Source organism: Gymnodraco acuticeps, unplaced genomic scaffold (assembly GCF_902827175.1).
Source record: "Gymnodraco acuticeps unplaced genomic scaffold, fGymAcu1.1, whole genome shotgun sequence".
In the NCBI taxonomy this organism is placed as follows: domain Eukaryota; kingdom Metazoa; phylum Chordata; class Actinopteri; order Perciformes; family Bathydraconidae; genus Gymnodraco; species Gymnodraco acuticeps.
Genome location: NW_022989861.1, coordinates 104965 through 127329, shown reverse-complemented (window position 1 = coordinate 127329; position 22365 = coordinate 104965). Strand labels below are relative to the sequence as shown.

Here is a 22365-nt window from a genome sequence, read left to right as displayed (position 1 = left end):
GGAGAAACATGGGGTCAAAGATACTGTTTTTTCTGATGCACACTTTTTTTTACACATAGTTAGTTTATTCTAAAACAAAGCGGGAGCCCATATCTAAATAAACAGAACAATATAATTGTGATTGCACAGATAGAAACAGTTTTTGGACATAATTGTTCATTTGTTTTTATTTAATGTTACTCAAGTGGTCCTTTTCAAATGTGTTCAGTGTTTAATTTATTGTAAAGAACACTTTGCATAGACAACATCTATGCTACTATCCCATTAAAAACAGATAATTTCAACAAACACAGGAACAACACACTTAACGAATAGGTGAATACATACATGTGTATATTCAAGTTAAAGCATTTTTTGTATAAAATTAAATCATCAAATTTCGGAGAAAAAGTTCAACCATCAAATCCCGCACATTACCGCGAGATTTAGTATGACCCGCGAGGTCAAGGGTTAAACACCGCACAGACAATTTTGGGAGCTGTAGCAATATACTGTTGCATGGTTTGATATAACAACGTGGTTAAATGGTAAATCAAAGTAGGGAATTCAAAGTTCGTGGATCGGATTGATTGTCCACAACTTCAGACTCCAGGAGATCTTGGAAATGAAAGAAAATGCCCTCTCGTCGGTCCTTTCCATTGACTATAGGTCCATGCGCCCTGCAGGTGAGTCCAGTCAGTGTACCTGCTTCGGTTTCAATGTGTATTTGCGTAATGACTTTATGGACGTGTAATGCGCAACACTATTAGATGTGACAGTGAAGGATAAGCTCATGGGTTATGTCATTGAATCAGGTTTCCTTAAGCATTTCGGAACATGTCTGCGGTGCATTGTGTGATGCGCTCTGACGCAGACATTGAGTGAGTAGGCTTGTTTGAGACGCGTTGCGGCTCGCCTCGAAAGTAGACGAGAATAGCCGATCGCAGCCGGGGGAGGTCTCAAAAAGCTCACCTGGGCTGCTTCTCAGGTCGACTATTTTCATTTCCTCGCTCCTCGGTCCTCGGTCTCACCGGAAGTTGATTTGCCTGCGCCATCTTGAGTACCGTCCCATGGCTCTTATTTCTGCCGGAGGATCGAGGAGCGAGGAGCGAGGAGCGATAATGGAGGAGCGATAACCGAGGAACCACCAGACCATCCTCCGATGAAATCCTCAGATACTCACCCCGCCCCCTTACTGTGTATCGCTCACTGATTGGACGATGCAGCGCATGCACTGATCTGATGCTTCTTGACATGAGAGCAGTTTCCCAGCGGAGTGAAGAAAATACATGAACCTCACGGGAGTCACTCCTCAGTTTATACCGTGTTTTGTTTCAATTAATGTTTAATTTAGTTACAAATATGTGATATATCTGAACAACAAAGTGGTCAAAAATCATTTTATTCATTTATTGGAAACATTTTCATGATCGCTTTTTTCGTTTTACATTTTCATTTATTGTCATTTCCATTCAGTCAGTCATTAAGTGCTATTTAAAATGTTAATTTGCTGCATATCCACACAAACACACAAAGTGTGCAGTCCAATGAATGTTAATCTAACTGGGTTTTGATAGATAATATATCTCTTTTTCTTCTCTCAATTATTTTATTTCTATTGTACACTCTAATCGTATTAATCAAACTATTGTTCGTTTATACATTTTAAGAATGGCGTTTGTTTACTTTTTTGAGAATGAGTTCTTATTTTATTTATTGGGGTCTACAACAGATGATACAAATGTTTGTGTCAGTAAATGTGTAGGCGGGGGTGTTTGTGAAAACAACGGGGACAGAGCTGCTGTCAGACGAACAGCTGTGCGGCGTCATCACAAACGGACGTCGCTTCAAGTGACGCTCCGGAGGAAAGGACTTCCCATTGCTCTTAAAACTCATTTCCCTGCTTCTCGTGGTTTCCTTGCGTCCCTCCATGCTTCCCTGGTGGGAGGGACTAAACGCAGGGAAACGACGCAAGTGAGGGAAGCAAGGATTTCATTTAATCGACCTGAGAAGCAGCCCTGAAGTCGGACAGCTCCGAGTCGGTTTTTTGGCGGATTGCAAACAACTTTAAGGTGCATACCGCCACCTCCGGAGTCGGCTTGACTCGGTTTGCATTTATAAAGAATGCACACATGTGTTTAATCGTTAATGTCAGATATGTACTAAGTAAATACATTTGTTCCTGCTCAAGATTAAATTCAACTTTATTGTTATTGCACATATTACAGGTACTGAGACAACGAAATGCAGTTTAGCTTCTAACCAGGTGCAACAAGCAGTAAAGTGAAAAGTAATGTACACAATCTACAGAATAAAATATAGAACTAATTGAATGATGAATAAACATTGAGGAGGGGTATGAATTAGGGATCGACCGATATGGCTTTTTCAAGGCCGATACCGATACCGATTATTAGTAATCAAGGAGACTGATAACCGATATTTGGAACCGATATACATTTGCAGTCAAATCAGAAAATCTTGGTGTCAAAATGTAGAATAACACAAACTCCAACACAACTCAACACAACTTCTTTGAAATACATTTAAGCATATATTATGTTTAATTAACTTTTAAACATCTTACAACTGGTTTCCTCTCTGTGCCCTTTTCTTTAGTGCAGCCATCTGCAATGAGTTAGAGAGAGACAAGAAGTGGGGCTGCAGGCTGACATGCTTAACTAACAATAATGCTTAATTTATTATATATGTCTATCTAGCATAAAATCCCAATAAACTGCTAGCAACTGCAAAACACTAGTGCTAGCTAATGTTTTGCAAACTATTAAAAGTGAGGCTATTACAGTAGACCTAACGTTAGTCTAGTAGCCTCACTTCTAATATTTTGCTAAACATTTGCTAGATACATGTTGGCTAGCTAATGAGCTTCACATATCAACCTGAAAAACTGCGAGGCTCCCATCATGCAACTAGCAAGACGTTGATCGCAATTGCGCAGGTCTCGCTTGTCTCAAACAAGCCTAGTAGTTATTTTGTTGTTGAAGGGAGGAGTTGGAGTGTTTAATAAGCCAATTAGTAATGTGTTTGGTATCAAAGCATGGGTTGGTCAGCATGATCGTTATACTAAGGCATTTTAGTAAGAGTAAGTAAGGCAGTAAGAGTTTTCTTGTCGTGTTGGTAAGGTTCCCAGGTTTCCATCCTATTTAAATGCACTATATTGTCCTTGAAGCCAGGTCCCTGTGTTGTCCTTGTTTTATAGTTTCAAACTAAACCAAACTTGAAAAACAAGAACATTCATATTTGGAAAACCTTGGAGTTTCGTCAAAAAGGTTTTTTCTTTTGGTGATTTAGACAGAGAACAGTTAAAGTTTGAGAAACCGGCTCGAGGTACACTTTTTGTTATATTCCATGGAATGCTCTTAACATCCTGATAGCAATGAATATCTTAAGTCAGTGGTTCCCAAACTTTTTCAGTCGGGACCCCCTTGGGTATTGGAAATATTTTCGGGACCCCCCAACCCGGTTCCCATCTATATTGGTAGGATTAATTGTATATTGTTGTAAAAACATTACATTTTCTCTTCTAATAATAAGAAGATACAAAGATCCAACTATAATTTTATATTTTATTATGGATTACACAGAACAAAAGTGCTTGTAATAGATACTGTGAATTAATTTGGCCTAATTAAAACTGGTTGGCCTTCTTCCCTGAGCAACCTGATCTCACCAGAATGCGTGACTCCACCACGACTCCTTCCTCATTGCGTGGTGGAGTCACGAACTTTTCTACATTTACGTGTCTGCACCACGCAAACAACCCCAATGTAAAGTGAATGAGGCTCCTTTGTCGTGGTGCAAACACGCATTTCTACAACGTCCAGCAGTGAGCTTTTATTCTATAAAACGTTTTTAAAATCTACTTTATAGCTTGTAGTAACTCACGGAAGGCTTCTTTTATTTTATTTGTATTCATAATCATTTGTATTTTTCGTCAGAATGTATTATGGCAACCCTGTCTCAGTGTCTCCTAAAAATTACATTCCCACAGAACTAAACTGCATTCTCAATTACGTTTAGCCAGAAACATATTTTCTCCTACGTTACGTTTCTTATGAACGTATCTTAAATACGTTTATTTTCTACATATCTTTACCATTTATTGTCTTGCTTATAATAATGATAATAGTCATTTATAAATATCATTTTAGAGCACACATTTGAAATCAGTAGGTGAGGCTGTAATTTCGCCAGCTGTTAATCTCATGAGCGAGGCAGAAAATAATAGTTTTAACATGCCAAAAAGCTGCTGTGTCATTTATTGCACCTCAAACATTAAAACAAATCCAGAGTTACGTGTTTCTGTACTTCCTCTAAGAAGAAAGGACAGTAACAGAAGATCTCTGTGACGCCAGATGTGGTGTTCGTAATGTGATATGATATCCGAAAAAAAATTCAGTTTAGGATGGCTGAAGACACTACACTACCCATAATCCCCAGCTATCGTTTGGGACTGCAATCCCGTTGACAAATCCCGTGATTAATCTTCAAACTCTGGGATTGGATGTTGGAGTGGCAGTGCGCCAAGGTTATGCCGAGCGTCAAGCTCTTTGAAATGGAACGAAACCACGGCAGACTATTCAAAACTGGACTCGAACGCCCCCCCAGAACTACACATGCTGGCTATTGTGTTTCACAACATGTTCTCTATGGCACGTCTCTATAAGGGAATTGTAGTTTTAAAAGACGTTTTCGTTTTTCCCAAAATTAGAAGTTGACAGTATTAAACTGTGTACAGCCCTGGAGGTTTAGGCGATAGGAAACACATTGGTGTGTACAAATTTAAAACATGTAATTACTAAATGGATGAAAATCGCTTGTATCCATAATGTGCAGCATTAATATATACCCACATGACAGCTCATTGTTACTTTGTAATTCTACTCCACTACAATTCAGAGGTTAACCTGGTATTTTTACTCCACTACATTTATTTACTTTGCAGATTCTGATTAATGATGTGAAATATAAACAACCCTTAAAGCAGACTTTAGTTACACCTGAGTAAAATTCAGGGAAAGGTGATTGTCAATTGCCAACAATCAGGAGAGATATTGATGCTTGAGAAGACTAAACATTTATCTGCAGATCTCTATAAAGTATATTAATTACTCGCTATTCTCTACTAATAGTTAATTAAAAACTGTATATAATTGCTATGTTTGCACATCCCTTTCAAGATTTCAAGATTTTCTAAGGTTTATTGACATATCATATACACAACTAGTGTAGTTATGCAATGAATGAAAAACTTGGGTCGCAGGTTCCTCAACAGTGCATTACGACATCTATCAATATGTGTGTATACCTCCACCATTAAACTGTCAAATTCTGCACATTTCTTATACTATCTACATACATAAGTGTATAATTAATGCGTATAATATCAGTTAAAATAAGTGCTTCAACATAGTTAACATGGCAGGAAAGCAATACATTAGACGTTAAGTACTTTGTCAGGCTTAATATTTATCTGTAGATAGATACCCCCAAAGCTTTTTTCTTATTTGAAAGAAGACCTTAACCTAAAGTATTCTTTAATGTGTTAATAAAGGTTAATTAGTTTGTCTGTTTTGCACATCCTCATATTAATATCTTTGTACATCCAGCACTAAACTGTTTTATTGTAGAGATCACTTACAGTATCTTCTTGATTTTTTATATTCTGTATTTCTATCATTGACCTTCTACTTTCCCCCTATGAAAGTATGTACTCTTAATATTTTTTTCATCAAATAACATTATTCAACAAAAATAACATTATTCAACAAAAATAAGTCAATGACGTGCTTTAACCACTAGGCAGTGCACACAAGGTACACACAGCATACTAATAATAACTTTGTATTATTAGTGTAGGACACTTGTGCATATATAACATCTGAAGATGTGTAGTTGTATTCATGTTTTTACAGGATATTGCTATACTGTTTCTCATGTTTTACTTCTACACATTAATATCTGATTTGTAAAACATCACAGACAGAAAGGCATATCCGTCATTTAATGGTAAGCTATTGAAATTGTGATTCCATAGATGTGTCTCCCATCACCCAAATCCCCTGACTATTCTCTCAACTCAGTATTTACATTCTTTAATTAAAAGAAAATCAGTAATATCTTTAAAAACGACGTCCTTTTCTATCAGCTGCGCACCGTTATGGTGTAAATATAAACTATCTACTAATTGGATCAAATATAAAAGTCAGCCGAATTACTATTGATACTGCAAGGAGACGTATTTTGTGAAAAGAAATGCAAGATGCAGTTCTTCAACTTTGTCCAGAAGTCTTCTCATCAGGGCTCTATAAATAAAGAACTACGGCAGATGTGTAATATTTAATGCAGCCGAACCGTGTATTACAATGCCGTTATGTGATGAATTCCAAAGAGAAAAGCAAGAACACTCGGAATAAAGTATTATTATATATTTTTTAAATGTTTTCGGATATCATATCGCACTAACATCATATCCCAATATGCATTGCGGCTAAAACATCCAATCAACGAGCTTCAAGCTGAGGATCTTGGGTAATCTGTTCAGTGGGTTTGTGGTGTGTATCGCTCGAAATGTCCCTTATAGGCCTACGTCTGTTTCCGGTGACTTTATTTACGGCTAAAAAGCATGCTAAAAAGCCCAAGATTATAGAATTAAACTAATAAATAAAAACAAGGATAATTGTGTGTTATTGTTGAGTAAATAACAGTGTGTTATTTAGAAAATAATAACAAATTAGAAGGAACATTTAAAAAAAAAAAAAAAACATATTTCAGTATTTTGAGGCTCTGAGCCCCATTTATTTTCCTCACAGACGGAAAAAAAAGTCCGACATTATACGATTTAAAATAAAAACAAATAAATAAAAAGATAAAACACTGGCATGTAATTTACGTTAGAATAAATAGAATGGTTTTGAATAATAGATGAGAGTAAAATCGACGTCACTTTACAGCCCCGCCCACTTTTGGGGAAACCAACGCTGTCATTTGAACGGCGATCAAGCCTGAAGCCACAGAGATCTTCTGATAGGCCCAATCCCAAACCGCTCCCTCGACCCTACCCCTCCGTGACGGAGTGAACTCCGTCTGTAGCCACACTCGCAGCTCAACGAGGCTCCCTCCTGTCAGATGGAGGGAGTAAATACAGCAGCAAGCTTTGGGACGGCCTCCCCTCTCTCCGGCAGAAACAGGAAATGCCGTAACTGTATGTAACAACGTTTTCAAATCAGCATCTCTTAGACAAAAAGTTTAAATTAATAACTCAAATAAAACTCCAAACATCTTTCATTGTGTTTCAAAGCTCTTTTAGTTTTAAACCTGATGTTTATTTATAGTTTAAGCTTCTTAGTTTTTGCAACGGTCTGTAAATATACACAACTTTATAATAAAATGCACAATTTTACCTTTTTCTAGACTAAACACAGGTGATCTTAAGTTAAACACATATGAGGTCATCATGAGGTTGTTAACATCGTAGTTTATCAGTGGATGTTTGCTGGAACTACTTTTTAGCAGCTTGTTTCCCGACGGACAGCGTGACTCCGGTCAGGTAGAGACCGGTCTCAAGTCAGCACCGCAATTGACCTACAATTTTGTAGGTCAACCATTCCCAGAGGTCTGGAGAAACACCATTTAAAAACGTGGATTGTAGCTAAAGAAGATGGAGAGGTTGTTACAGCACACTATAACTGTATGGCTGGGTAAGTCATAAAATAAATATCCCAACCCAAAGCATATTTGACACAACACTTAAGCTCAGACAAAATAATGCCTGCTATAATATTCATGTTATACCATTACTAGCTTTTACGATCAATCTAGTTATTCTTGTTACGGTGTGCAGGAATCAGGACCCAAATGCAGATATAACGAAAATAACTCCTTTATTTCAAGGCTACAAATATACAATAAACAGAGACAGAACGGCACACTCACCGATGAACTGGTCATTACACAAGACAACCCGACAAAGAGAGACAGAAAACCCAGAACTTAAATACACCCAGGACTAATCACATAAACACGAGACAGGTGAGGAGGGAGGAGAAAACACAGAGGCACCAGGTGAACACAATCGGGTAATCAGGGAGGGAAACAGACAGAAAGCAAACAGGCAGGAAACGGGGGTGAACACTTTACAAAATAAAACAGGAAACCCAAAGATAGAAAAAGACAAGAAAAACACCAACACAGACAGATCCTAACAGTACCCACCCCCCCTCAAGGGACGGATCCCAGACGTCCCAAAACAAAAAAAAGTCCAAAACCTCAAGCAGGGTGGATGGAGGGGGTCAGGAGGACGGGACTGAACTGACCGCCCAGGGGCACGGCAGAGGACCAGGAAGGGGTCTCGGGCGGACGGCCCGGGGGCAAGGCAGAGTCCAAAAAGGGGAAGTCGGGCGGACGGCCCGGGGGCAAGGCAGAGGACCAGGAAGGGGTCTCGGGCGGACGGCCCGGGGGCAAGGCAGAGTCCAAAAAGGGGGACTCGGGCGGACGGCCCGGGGGCAAGACAGAGTCCAAGGTGGGGACCATGGAGGGGCGAAGGCAGCGGCAGGAAGAGTCAGGGGGCCGGGCCCGAGGGCGAAGGCAACGGCAGGAAGAGTCAGGGGCCCGAGGGCGAGGACCGTGGCACTCAGGGTGCCGGGCTCGAGGGCGAAGACCGCGGCGCTCAGGGGGCCGGGCTCGAGGGTGAAGACCGCGGCTCGAGGGGGGCCGGGCTCGAGGGCGAAGACCAGACAGCTCCGGAGGCCGGGCAGGAAGGCGCTGACGGGACAGTGCCGGAGGCCGGGCAGGACCCGGTGTCGGAGCTGGTGGGACAGGCCTCGGCAGGATCCCCCACGGAAGAGGACCATGACACGGGATTTGCAGGATCCCCGGCAGGAGAGCAGTCGGTGGGGCCTCCAACGGCACAGGACATATGATTGGCAGGACCCCCGGCAGGAGAGTAGTCGGCGGGACCTCCAACAGCACAGGACAAAGGGTTGGCAGGACCCCCGGCAGGAGAATAGACGGCGGGACCTCCAACGAGACAGGACAAAGAGTTGGCAGGACCCCCGGCAGGAGAGTAGTCGGCGGGGCCTCCAACAGCACAGGACAAAGGGTTGGCAGGACCCCCGGCAGGAGAGTAGTCGGTGGGACCACCAACGAGACAGGACAAGGAGCTGGCAGGACCCCCGGCAGGAGAGTAGACGGCGGGACCGCCAAGGGGACAGGACAAAGGGTTGGCAGGACCCCCGGCAGGAGAGTAGTCGGTGGGGCCTCCAACGGCACAGGACAAAGGGTTGGCAGGACCCCCGGCAGGAGAGTAGTCGGCGGGACCTCCAACGAGACAGGACAAGGAGCTGGCAGGACCCCCGGCAGGAGAGTAGACGACGGGACCTCCAAGGGGACAGGACAAAGGGTTGGCAGGACCCCCGGCCGGAGAGTAGTCGGCGGGGCCTCCAACGGCACAGGACAAAGGGTTGGCAGGACCCCCGGCAGGAGAGTAGACGGCGGGACCTCCAACGGCACAGGACAAAGGGTTGGCAGGACCCACGGCAGGAGAGTAGTCGGTGGGACCTCCAACGAGACAGGACAAGGAGCTGGCAGGACCCCCGGCAGGAGAGTAGTCGGTGGGACCTCCAACGAGACAGGACAAGGAGCTGGCAGGACCCCCGGCAGGAGAGTAGACGGCGGGACCTCCAACGAGACAGGACAAAGGGTTGGCAGGACCCCCGGCAGGAGAGTAGTCGGCGGGGCCTCCAACAGCACAGGACAAAGGGTTGGCAGGACCCCCGGCAGGAGAGTAGTCGGTGGGACCTCCAACGAGACAGGACAAGGAGCTGGCAGGACCCCCGGCAGGAGAGTAGACGGCGGGACCTCCAAGGGGACAGGACAAAGGGTTGGCAGGACCCCCGGCAGGAGAGTAGACGGCGGGGCCACCAACGGCACAGGACAAAGGGTTGGCAGGACCCCCGGCAGGAGAGTAGTCGGCGGGACCTCCAACGAGACAGGACAAGGAGCTGGCAGGACCCCCGGCAGGAGAGTAGATGGCGGGACCTCCAAGGGGACAAAGGGTTGGCAGGACCCCCGGCAGGAGAGTAGTCGGCGGGGCCTCCAACGGCACAGGACAAAGGGTTGGCAGGACCCCCGGCAGGAGAGTAGACGGCGGGACCTCCAACGAGACAGGATAAAGGGTTGGCAGGACCCCCGGCAGGAGAGTAGACGGCGGGCCCTCCAACGGGACAGGACAAAGGGTTGGCAGGACCCCCGGCAGGAGAGTAGTCGGCGGGGCCTCCAACGGCACAGGACAAAGGGTTGGCAGGACCCCCGGCAGGAGAGTAGACGGCGGGACCTCCAACGAGACAGGATAAAGGGTTGGCAGGACCCCCGGCAGGAGAGTAGACGGCGGGCCCTCCAACGGGACAGGACAAAGGGTTGGCAGGACCCCCGGCAGGAGAGTAGACGGCGGGACTTCCAACGGGACAGGACAAAGGGTTGGCAGGACCCCCGGCAGGAGAGTAGACGGCGGGACCTCCAACGGGACAGGACAAAGGGTTGGCAGGACCCCCGGCAGGAGAGTAGACGGCGGGACCTCCAACGGGACAGGACAAAGGGTTGGCAGGACCCCCGGCAGGAGAGTAGTCGGCGGGGCCTCCAACGGCACAGGACAAAGGGTTGGCAGGACCCCCGGCAGGAGAGTAGTCGGCGGGACCTCCAACGAGACAGGACAAGGAGCTGGCAGGACCCCCGGCAGGAGAGTAGACGGCGGGACCTCCAACGGGACAGACATACGATTGGTAGGACCCCCGGCAGGAGAGTAGACGGCGGGCCCTCCAACGGGACAGGACAAAGGGTTGGCAGGACCCCCGGCAGGAGAGTAGACGGCGGGACCTCCAACGGGACAGGACAAAGGGTTGGCAGGACCCCCGGCAGGAGAGTAGTCGGCGGGGCCTCCAACGGCACAGGACAAAGGGTTGGCAGGACCCCCGGCAGGAGAGTAGTCGGTGGGACCTCCAACGAGACAGGACAAGGAGCTGGCAGGACCCCCGGCAGGAGAGTAGACGGCGGGACCTCCAACGGGACAGACATACGATTGGTAGGACCCCCGGCAGAGGAGTAGTCAACGGGACCTCCAACGGGACAGGACATGGAGTTGGCAGGACCCCCAGCGGAACCTCCAACGGACCAGGACATTGGGTAGGGACTTGAGACATGACTCGAGAGGGGACTCGAGAGGAGACTCGAGAGGGGACTAGAGGAGGGACTAGAGGAGGAACTAGAGAAGGGAACTCGAGAGGGGACTCGCGAGGGGAACTAGAGAGGGGACTCGAAGAGGGACTAGAGAGGGGACTAAAGGAGGGACTAGAGGAGGGAACTGGAGAGGGAACTGGAGAAGTGACCTGAGGAGGGACTAGGGAAAGGACTAGAGAAGGGAACTCGAGAGGGGACTCGAGAGGGGAACTAGAGGGGACTCGAGGAGGGACTAGAGGAGGGAACTCGAGAGGGGACTAGAGGAGGGACTAGGGAATTGACTAGAGGAGGGACTTGAGTAGGGACTAGAGATGGGACTAGAGGAGGGACTCGGGAAGGGACCAGAGAAGGGACTAGAGATGGAACTCGAGAGGTGACTCGAGAGGAGACTCGAGAAGGAACTTGAGAGGAAACTGGAGAGGGGACTTGAGAAGGAACTTGAGACGAAACTGGAGATGGGACTGTGGCAGCTGGGGCCAGAGCTGGGGCCAGAGCTGGGTCTGGAACCATGGCTGCGGGGGCCGGAATTGAAGCCAGAATCATGGCTGTAAGGTCCGGTTCTGGAGCCGGAAACATGGCTGTAAGGTCCGGTTCTGGAGCCGGAAACATGGCTGTAAGGTCCGGTTCTGGAGCCGGAAACATGGCTGAATGGGCCGGCTCTGGAGCCGGAATTGAAGCCAGAAACATGGCTGTAAGGTCCGGTTCTGGAGCCGGAAACATGGCTGTAAGGTCCGGTTCTGGAGCCGGAAATATGGCTGTAAGGTCCGGTTCTGGAGCCGGAAACATGGCTGTAAGGTCCGGTTCTGGAGCCGGAAACATGCTCTGGAGCCGAATCCATGGCTGCCGGGACCGGTTCTGGAGCAAGGACCATGGCTGATGGGGCAAGAACTGGGTCTGTAACCATGGCTGCTGGAGGCTGAACTGGTTCTGGAACCATGGCCCTTTGGGCTCGTGCTGCCAACCTGGCCTTGCGACTCCTTCCCTTAGGAGCCGTTTGGAGGCTCCGTGGACCTCCAAAGGCCAGACGAGTACCAGCAAATGGCTTCTGGACTGTAGCAAACACTGGGTGAGAAGCAGGGGCTGACGCCAGACGGACCACACCGATGCGTGTGGTATCAAAACGGGAGTTGGGAGGCCTGGGGCTATCAGGCAGGGGATAACACACCGTGAGAAAATCCAAAATCCTGCCCGATAAGAATTTAACCAAGCCTGGCTTCTCCATAGTAATCCGGCGTGCCTCTGCCAGAACAGCCTCTCGCTGCTGAACCCTGGACGCTCCCAACCATCGATACGAGCAGTCATCCAAAGCAAAGGAAAACTCCAATAGCTCCTGCTCAAAAGGATCTGCTGGGCCCATATTTTGGTCGGGTTGTAATGTTACAGTGTGCAGGAATCAGGACCCAAATGCAGATATAACGAAAATAACTCCTTTATTTCAAGGCTACAAATATACAATATACAATAAACAGAGACAGAACGGAACACTCACCGATGAACTGGTCATTACACAAGACAACCCGACAAAGAGAGACAGAAAACCCAGAACTTAAATACACCCAGAACTAATCACATAAACACGAGACAGGTGAGGAGGGAGGAGAAAACACAGAGGCACCAGGTGAACACAATCGGGTAATCAGGGAGGGAAACAGACAGAAAGCAAACAGGCAGGAAACGGGGGTGAACACTTTACAAAATAAAACAGGAAACCCAAAGATAGAAAAAGACAAGAAAAACACCAACACAGACAGATCCTAACAATTCTAGTATGTCTCTGTCTATACAGTTTGTCAGAATCCTGCTCACATGTTGGAGCAGTTCTGTTTGCAATCGAAGCAGGTGTGAAGATGAGAGAGACTGCATCCTGCACCACTGAGAAGTGCAAGTGGCTAATGCCATCACATGTCAAAAAGGTATTCAGACCCCAGTGGTCAGTCAGCTATTCATGCCGTCCTTGCCTGTCTCATTGTTACACTGCACCTACATGTATGTTCACATACATGTTGGTCTGTCTCTTACATGTGCAGATTCCTGCTGCTCCAGTTGCGATGATAGACTTTTCATCCGCAAAATCCAAAAAGCAAAAACTGGATGATGCCATTGCTGGAAGGACAGGTGAGAAGCACACATTTCAGCGTCCCACAGTCCAGGGTTCAAAATTGGAGCGAGGATCAGAGAGGTATATGCAGTTTTTCAAGACTTTGAGCAGAAATTCCCCAAGAAGTGCTGCACTGATGTCCAGGGAACCATATTACAAAGAATTTGTCCCTAAATCTGTGAGCAAGCTACCTAAACCACTACCTCAGTATAGGACACCAGAGATGCTACAGCTATCCCCAACAGAGTTGCAGAATGCATGCCATGACTTCAGACAGGAAGAGCTGACACAGCCACAGGTCCAGGCAGTAGAGGAGGAGACCAGAAACCAGAGCTTATCACCAATATGGTTTAGCCAAAGAGCAGGAAGGATCACAGCCTCAAGACTGAAGCAGGTTCTACAGACTAGTCTTGCACAGCCATCAAAGTCCTTGATCAAGTCCATATGCTACCCAGAGGCACACAAGTTCTCTACAGCTGCAACAAGGTATTTATTAGGGATTAGGGAGCCAATCAGAATGGAGTATTCACCCAGACCATGGTATAATTAAGCAATAGCTCACGACAGGCCGTGGTATTTGTTCATTATATCACAGCTAAGGGGCGTGGTTCGGCCCGACGCGAAGTGTCTGGACCGCTGCGTAAAAAGGAGGGTTTCTGCCCCGTTACTTCTCCGCTGCTTCCTTGTTCCAGTTTGAAAAGCAAACTGCAGGCAGTTTGCTTTTCAACGCAACTGTATACAGTTTTTCTCAGACGCGGAGGGATACCGACTTGTTGTGAAAAGTAACTTACAATTCTACCCGTGGTATACGCTGATTATATCACGGCTAAGAACCAATCAGATTGCTTGATTTGACTTGTCCGTTTTATAATGTACAATGTTCTATTTATGTTCCTTGTTGTATACATTACAGGTATGGATGCAAATACGAGGCAACTGTCCGAAAGCAGTTTGAAGGAGTACAAAGTCTGCACCACCAGGGTTTCAGCTGTAAAGACAGCGGGCTTTGGCTGAACCCTCAATGGCCATACATGGGAGCGTCGCCAGACGGATGTGTCACGTGCACCTGCCATGGAACTGGTATCTGTGAGATAAAGGTAAGTTATTTGTTCAGTATTGTGCTACAGTAAAGCGGGTAAGTATAGGATTGTGACGTGATCCTGAGTCTGGGGATCCTCTCCCAATACATTTTGAGCTGCAGACACTTATTTACAGTACAATATATTGCTTTTCTTTTCATTGAACTTTTAGTGCCCACACAGCAAACAAGAGGAGGCCAATCTTCGCCTGTGTGCTGGGGGCACTGTGAAGCTGGACAGGAGACATGCCTACTACCATCAAGTACAGGCTCAGCTCCACGTCGTTGACGTTGACTACTGCGACTTTGTTGTCTGGACTAAAAATGACCTCTTTGTAGAGAGAATTGTGCGTGATGTGAACCTGTGGGACAACATCATTCCCAGAGTTGAGAGTTTCTTCAGACTATGTGTTCTCCCTGAAGTGTTGGGAAAGCAACTTACAAGGGGAAAGGTAAAAGTAATAAAGAGTTGGTGTGCTCATTTTTTTCCACAAGAACATGATAGTGCATAACTATCAGGTGACTAAAAGCCTCCTCTCCCTGTCTGCTGTTCCATTTTTCAGTTTCAGTTGCAAGATGATCAGGAGGGAGAGAAGGCGTGATTACCAGCACCTGTGGTCTGTCCTGGTCCCGGAAGTTGTGGTTCTCTCCTTGTTGCATTATTATTTGCACAGTGGCAGCTCTTTAACCTGCATTACAGCAGCTTCATATTCACTGACCACTCACTAGAGGAAGTAGGGCTGTGTGATATATTGCTATTGTAAAAAAGATGTTTACTGAAAAGATTAAATGATACTAAGAAGACTGAATAATACATGGTTTCTTATTTACATTTACAATAACCCTCAATGGCCATACATGGGAACGTCACCAGACCAATTGTTATCTCTAGAATATTGTTGAATGAATTAAGCCTGAATGTAGATGAAAGTTGTATATTGAGTAGGGCTACACAATTTACAACACACAAAAAGATGTTTACTGAAAAGACTTGAACACAAGATGTTTGAACACAAAAAGATGTTTACTGAAAAGATTAAATGATACTGAATAATACATGGTTTCTTATTTACAAGACTACAGCTCCATGACTTTACTCCAATGGGACGACAGACACTGACAGATTAGACAAGGCACAGCAAATAACCCCAATCTTGTCAATTAATGCTAGTGCCTCACCTGGTTTTGTTAGCATGTGCTCTATGGGCACAGCCCTGCTTTGCAGAATCTGATATTTTCTTCTGACTAATCCTATGACTCTTTCGACATGAATACGCACATTAGCTATTTTTCTTGTCTCTTCCACCTTGTATGCTGACAGCTGACTTTTCCCCCTGGTGAATGCAGGCATCTTTAGTGAAACACAGTAAAATCCCACACTATCGCCAATATCGAACCCACGGTCTGCTAGGACAATATCTCCAGGTAACAGGTTTTTTAGGAGCCCACTCTGTATTGTGATCTGTTTATCACTAACTCTTCCTCCCCAGGCACAAGATATGTAAGTGACATAGCCTTGGGGAGCAACACCAATCAGAAATGTAACAGTATGGTGATGCTTGTAGTTGGACCATGTTTGTGCTCTAGCTAGTAAATTAGAGGGCCTCTCAATAAAAACTTCAAAACAGTCAACAATCACAGCAACTCTACATCCAAATGCCTGTCTGAATCCCATTGGCATTGTAGCTTGAAGTACATGTCGCTCTGGCCACTCAATTATAAATTCTGTACTCTCGTGAAGTATGTCAATTAACTTATGCCAAATTCTAGAAGCAGTGGAAAGAGAGATGTTGAACCTGAAAGCCAAATCTTTCAGAGGGAGATTTAGTCTCAGCCTCAGCAAAACTAAAATGAACTGTTCAAATTTGGAGAGCACAGACATAGGGCCACAGGTGATGTAGGGCTCGCACAGTTGAAAAACCTGATGTAAAACTAAGAAGTTGGGGAGCCCGGTGTAAAACTTTGTCTTCTCTTCGTTGTTCTCAAAGGACTCCTGGTTGAACTTTGTGTCCAGTGCCTTTGTCCGAAGATCTCCCAGCTCTGTTGTGTTCTGTCTCAGAACATCCTCCATCCTCTCGATGTCCTCCATCGTTAAATCAGTCTGGCATCCTGCATCTGCATACAATATAGCAGTAGCAAGCATAATTAGTTATTTAAAATAGTCAAATATGAATGTGAATTGTTGTGAAGTTATCTTTTTGACAACCTTTTTACAGACATGCAAGTTCTCTGTTCCAATTATTGCAGATTCTCAAGTTAGTACTCTATTTTCTAAACCTAAACCTAATTCAAAGTTTGCATTGATTTTTTGACAATCACATTTGTAATATTTAATAATAATGCTGGTGGTTAATTTACCTTGTTGGTCATTTAATATCCCACTGGTGTCCTCTGGTTGTGGGCTGTCAGACGGGGGCTGCGTCGGTTCTGGGCTCTCGGTTGTCTGCAGGAGATCCAACAAAGCCTCTGCACATTCTGATTGTCTTTGTTGGTCTTCCTTGAGCTCCATCCTCTGCTCTCGTCGAAGAGATGCCTCTGATCTGGGCTTACTTGTTGTGTGGTAACCGAGGCTAACAGTGGGAGCTCAGTCTACCGACTCAACGTCACCCAAAGCGCTAGGGCACCCTAAAAAGTCCCAACAAAGTCCATATTAGACTACAGGTAACTTAAACATGATCAGTATTACTAGGTAAATAAGCATTTAACCACAACCCAATAATACATAAACAAAGCCACAAAAACCAAGATAGCTTATACCTCTGGTGAAGTGGTCGCTGCAGACACGTGCATTAGACGACTCTGCTCCTCCCGACCGCAGATGTAGGTTTGAAAGCCATTTTTTCCGGCGTTCTTCGGTTAGCTTCTTAAATTGCTCAGCTTTATGGACGACAACCTTCGGCACTCGGTAAAACCTCTTGTTTTTCTCTCGGCCGGATCGATTGGAACAACCGTAAACTACACAACACACCGGCATTTTCACAATGGTAACAGCAGCTAGATCCTCTGTAGAAAATTACTTCCTGACCTCCAATGGAATTTCGCGCCAAAGGAACGCAGCGGTGTGACGTCAAGTGAAACCAAGCTGGAGCTATTGGAGCTACAACGGGCCGTTAAAGGCAGAGAGTGAAATTCAGTGAATACAATACACGTAGTTTACAGCAGGGTTGCCAACTTTGGGTACCTGGCTGGAGTGAGATTTTGATATCATGGGTTTGATTACACATATGCGCACTAAATGACTGCTATCGTGTCAGCAGCGGGACCTTAGCATATATATAGGATACATATACAATATATACAAATACACAATATTGGACACAGACTATAAAGGGCACAAAGTTTCATTCACTAATGAAAGTCAAACACATGTTTGTTTCCACTGTTTTATTGTGTGCCTGTTGCGATAAGCAATTAATTGACTTATCGTACGATAAATAAAATGAACTCGATACATTTCCATTTACATGAGGATGTGACTAGCAGTTTGAAAGGATGTACTTGAATTACTGTTATATATTATCATTATGTCAGGGGTCTAAAATGGTCATACAACGGTGCCGACAATATTATCGTTTATCGCAATAATTTCCGGGAAAATGTACATTACATTGCATTTAGCTGACGCTTTTATCTAAAGCGACTTACAATAAGTACATTCGACCAGGAAGACACAACCTTGAAGAAAACAGAATCATATAAGTACATCAGGTTTCATAGAGCCAAACATTTCAAGTGCTACTCAACTGGCTTTAGGTAAGCCAGTCCTTTATTAGTATAAAAGTGCTTCGTTAATAGTTCTAACGCTCGAAGTGGAGTCGAAAGAGATGAGTTTTCAGTTTGCGCCGGAAGATGTGCGAGCTATCTGCCGTCCTGATGTCAATGGGGAGCTCATTCCACCATCTTGGAGCCAGGACAGCAAACCCACGTGTTTTCGCCGATGGGAACTTGGGTCCCCCTCGCAGCGAGGGCGCAACGAGTCGTTTGGCTGATGCAGAGCGTAGTGCACGCGCTGGGGTGTACGGTTTAACCATGTCCTGGATGTAGGAAGGGCCAGATCCATTCGCAGCATGGTAAGCAAGTACCAGTGTCTTGAAGTGGATTCTAGCAGTTCGAAGCCAGTGAAGGGAGCGGAGGAGCAGAGTGGTGTAGGAGAATTTAGGAAGGTTGAAGACCAGACGAGCCGCTGCATTCTGGATGAGCTGCAGAGGTCGGATGGCACATGCAGGTAGACCAGCCAGGAGGGAGTTGCAGTAGTCTAGGCGTGAGATGACGAGAGCCTGGACCAGAACCTGAGTCGCTTTCTGAGTCAGCTGGGGACGTATCTTCCTGATGTTGTAAAGCGTGTATCTGCAGCAACGGGTTGTAGCAGCGATGTTTGCAGTGAAGGACAGGTTGTTATCTAGGGTCACACCCAGATTCCTTGCAGTCTGAGTCGGGGAAACAACTGAGGTGCCGATGTTGATTGTTAGGTCAAGAGTGGGACAATCTTTTCCCGGGAGGAAGAGCAGCTCAGTCTTGTCAAGGTTGAGCTTGAGGTGGTGAGCAGACATCCACTGAGAGATGTCAGCTAGACAAGCAGAGATGCATGCAACGACCTGGGTCTCTGAGCGGGGGAAAGGACAGAATTAATTGGGTGTCATCAGCGTAGCAGTGGTAAGAAAAACCATGCGGGCTAATGACTGATCCGAGCGAGTTTGTGTACAGGGAGAAGAGGAGGGGACCAAGAACAGAGCCCTGAGGGACCCCCGTAGTTAATTGACAAGGGTCGGACTCAGACCCTCTCCAAGTCACCCTGTAGGTACGGTCTTTCAGGTATGAGGTGAGGAGGGAAAGTGCAGAGCCTGAAACTCCAAGTTTTTGGAGAGTGCGAAGGAGGATCTGATGATTCACCGTGTCGAATGCAGCAGACAGGTCCAATAGGATGATGACAGAGGAGAGGGATGCAGTTTTGGCAGTGTGCAGTTCCTCCGTGACAGCAATGAGAGCAGTTTCTGTGGAGTGACCTGCCTTGAAACCAGACTGGTGCGGATCCAGAAGGTTGTTCTGATTGAGATAACAGGAGAGTTGTTTAAAGACAGCGCGTTCAAGTGATTTAGACAGGAACGGGAGGAGAGAGACAGGCCTGTAGTTTATAACATCAGACGGGTTGAGAGTGGGTTTCTTTAGGAGAGGGTTTACTCTTGCCTCCTTGAGACTGTTTGGAAAGTGACCAGAAGTTAGAGAAGTGTTGATGAAGTGGGTGAGAAACGGTAGAATATCAGGAGCGATAGTCTGAAGGAGGTTTGAAGGGATAGGGTCCAGAGGACAGGTGGTAGGGCGGGCAGAGGTAATGAGGGTAAGAACCTCACTTGGAGAGAGAGGGGAAAAGGAGGTTAGTGTGTTGGTGGAAGGAGGGTCTGGTGACCCAGCGGTGAGTAAAGGTGAGTCAGAAAAAGAAGAGCGAATATCATCAACCTTTTTTTCAAAGTGGGTAACAAAGTCGCTTGACAGAAGTGAGGAGGGGGGAGGACAGGGCATGACATTAAGGATTTTGGGAGATGGCCCTGTGGGCCATCTAAGCTAATTTACAGATGGCCCTGAGTCCAATAGAGATGGCCCTGAAAAATGCGCGCGGACGAAATGACACACGAAAGGTTTGGGGGACCTGCAGGTCTTAGATGCTGTCTGGTGCATTCTCTAGAATTATAAGATGAACCACCACAATATTATATTGTACAATTTCAATGTTATTCTTAATTTCACTTCTTCTTGTTTGTGTTTGCTGATTCAACGACTGATAGTCTTTCAAGAAAGTGTCAATGTCTGACTCGTCTATGTCTGACTCATCTGAGTCGCCAAGAGCTTCAGCCAAGCGCTTCTCGCCAGCAGCCACATTCTCTGCCTCAAGTCCGAGCTCGTCAGATATGGCCTCCTGGCGCACATTCTCCTCCTGCTCGGCTTCCTGATCCATAAGAACCAGGTCTTGATAGAGGTCGTCCCGTATCTCCTGCTCCTGCTCCTTCTGCCACGGGTTGAAGCCAGGGCGACGAGCCCTATTTCCTGAGGTCCACCACTTCTCCACGGCTCCGGCAGCATCAAAGTTGTCCATTGAGGGGTCCTCAATGGAGGAAAACATCAGGCGGCTGAGCTGCTCAGTACCCAGACAGGAACGCCAGTCGTTCTTCACCCTCTTCATGCAGCTGAACCCCCGCTCACACACTGCAGTGTTGACTGCCAGAACAAGGTATATTTCAAACAGTATTGACAGCCCCTTATACTGTTTGCATCTCTCAGTGTCACACAGGATGCCAGAGAAGATCTGTGGCATTCGAAGTGTGCGGGCTGCTGCATAACTCTTGTAGAGGATGAACTCAGACTTCAGCATTTTAGTTGTAACACTGTGCTCGTCCATCAGGGGCTGATAATGCTCACAGATATCAGCAAAGTCTTGTTTGCCATAGGCAGCCAGCTCCTGTCTGTCAAAGGGCCACTGACTGGGGTTGAAGATGGAAAATTTTGAAGGGACACTCCCTTTCTGGAGATCTTGGAATCTTTTCTCCAGGTGCTTGATGAGCACATCTGCAAAAACATACAAAATGTCAAATTATAATCCCTGTCTCTGGACCACCATAAAAAATCATTTATATCATAACAAATGTGAAATTATATTCCTGTCTTTGGACCACCATAAAAAAATGATCTATTAAAATATGTTATGCCCATATTTACTTATGAAGAAAATATTATTGGGCACATACCTATGACTTTCTTCCGGAGAAAGAGAATCTGCCCTTCGTTGACATACTTGAGTTTAGTCCCTCGGAAGAGGCCGGTTTCAGCTGCAGCTCAGTCTTTCTCTTCTTCTTTCCAGGTTGTTCACCTTGCTTTGGTGGAATAAGAAACATTGTAATACACTCTGACTTTAAATTATTTGATCATTATATATTCAGCATCAGAATCCGTAACAAACTGAAATTCCCGCGAAAATGTGGTTGCATTCGATTCATTGTCCGGGTAGTATTCAGTTGCGCCACTTATGTGACAGACAAGAATAGTCAATTCTAATGTCTAACACTTAATGTGGAGAAAGAGATGTCCTGTGTGGGTTGATTGTGCGTTGATCTGTTGGTAATGCCTCAGGGTTCCAGTGGGCATGTAAACAAATGCATAATGCTGCGCTATACTTTGTGGCCTCACCCAGTTGCATAGCGACACTCATTGTTTAGGTGTCTTTTAATAAGCAGGTAGTCATATCATTAGCTAGAACTAGCTGGATCTGATCGATATGAACATAAACTCGAGTGAAGTCTAATCTGACGGGAGAGAGAGATCAGCTGCTGCTGCTGCTGAGGAGTCGACATGCAGCTCTGCATAATCACATGCAGCGGTGAGCGGACAAAACACACACACTTCAGGTTAGAATATCACACGTAGCTATTTTAATTACCTCTCAAACTACCTAAACTAGTTATAGTAGATGTGTTTTAGTTTTACTGTCGGGTCACTCATTACTGGATCCGCGAGCTGCATGATACTGGCATAATAGATTGCCCGATCGGGCAACCAGCAGGTGAGGCTTCATTGCCCGAGCTAAATGCTAGATGGCCCCGGGCCATCGGGCCATCCTTAATGTCGAGCCCTGGGGGGAGGAGCTTTTGGAGGGTCCAAGAGGGTGGAGAAGATGGAAAATAGTTTTTTAGGATTGGAATAGGAAGATTGGATCTTATCTTGAAAGAAAGTGCTTTTTGCCTGAGAGATCGAAGCAGAGAAAGAGGAGAGGAGAGCTTGATAGGTTAGGAGGTCGTCACGGTGTTTGGATTTCCACCATTTCCGCTCTGCTGCCCTAAGGACGGTTCTATTAGCACGCAGTGCATCATTTAGCCAGGGAGCAGGAGGGGACTGACGAGCCTGCCGAGATGTGAGAGGACAGAGCGAGTCCAGAGTGGATGAGAGAGTAGAGAGGAGAGTTTCTGCAGCA

The 22365-nt window shown here is 45.9% G+C and overlaps 2 protein-coding genes across 6 annotated transcripts; one reads left to right on the top strand and one right to left on the bottom strand.

Annotated features, from left to right (window-relative positions):
• Positions 1 to 450: 450 nt before the first annotated feature.
• On the top strand, positions 451 to 15102 carry LOC117563043. 5 transcript variants are annotated; one of them, XM_034241190.1, is made up of 5 exons: positions 13004 to 13145; positions 13260 to 13347; positions 14311 to 14427; positions 14582 to 14860; positions 14972 to 15102. In XM_034241190.1, the coding sequence occupies exons 2-5, from the start codon at positions 13324 to 13326 to the stop codon at positions 15008 to 15010; spliced, it is 459 nt and encodes a 152-aa protein (XP_034097081.1). In that variant the 5' UTR covers positions 13004 to 13145; positions 13260 to 13323; the 3' UTR covers positions 15011 to 15102. The 5 variants fall into 5 exon arrangements, with proteins under 5 accessions (XP_034097098.1, XP_034097109.1, XP_034097074.1 ...); XM_034241198.1 differs by having other exon boundaries at positions 14244 to 14427; XM_034241207.1 differs by lacking the exons at positions 13004 to 13145; positions 13260 to 13347 and adding an exon at positions 451 to 665 and having other exon boundaries at positions 14244 to 14427.
• Positions 15103 to 19932: 4830 nt separating this feature from the next.
• Positions 19933 to 21329, bottom strand: LOC117563071. Its single transcript, XM_034241233.1, has 2 exons — positions 21146 to 21329; positions 19933 to 20966 (listed from the first exon to the last, which is right to left on the bottom strand). The coding sequence occupies exon 2, from the start codon at positions 20797 to 20799 to the stop codon at positions 20062 to 20064; it is 738 nt and encodes a 245-aa protein (XP_034097124.1). The 5' UTR covers positions 20800 to 20966; positions 21146 to 21329; the 3' UTR covers positions 19933 to 20061.
• Positions 21330 to 22365: the final 1036 nt, after the last annotated feature.

Coding starts and splice junctions, on each gene's coding strand:
- LOC117563043 (XM_034241183.1), top strand. Junction 13,146..13,259: donor TGCCATCACATGTCAAAAAG/GTATTCAGACCC, acceptor TTACATGTGCAG/ATTCCTGCTGCTCCAGTTGC.
- LOC117563071 (XM_034241233.1), bottom strand. CDS start 20,799: ATGGACGAGCACAGTGTTACAACTAAAATGCTGAAGTCTGAGTTCATC.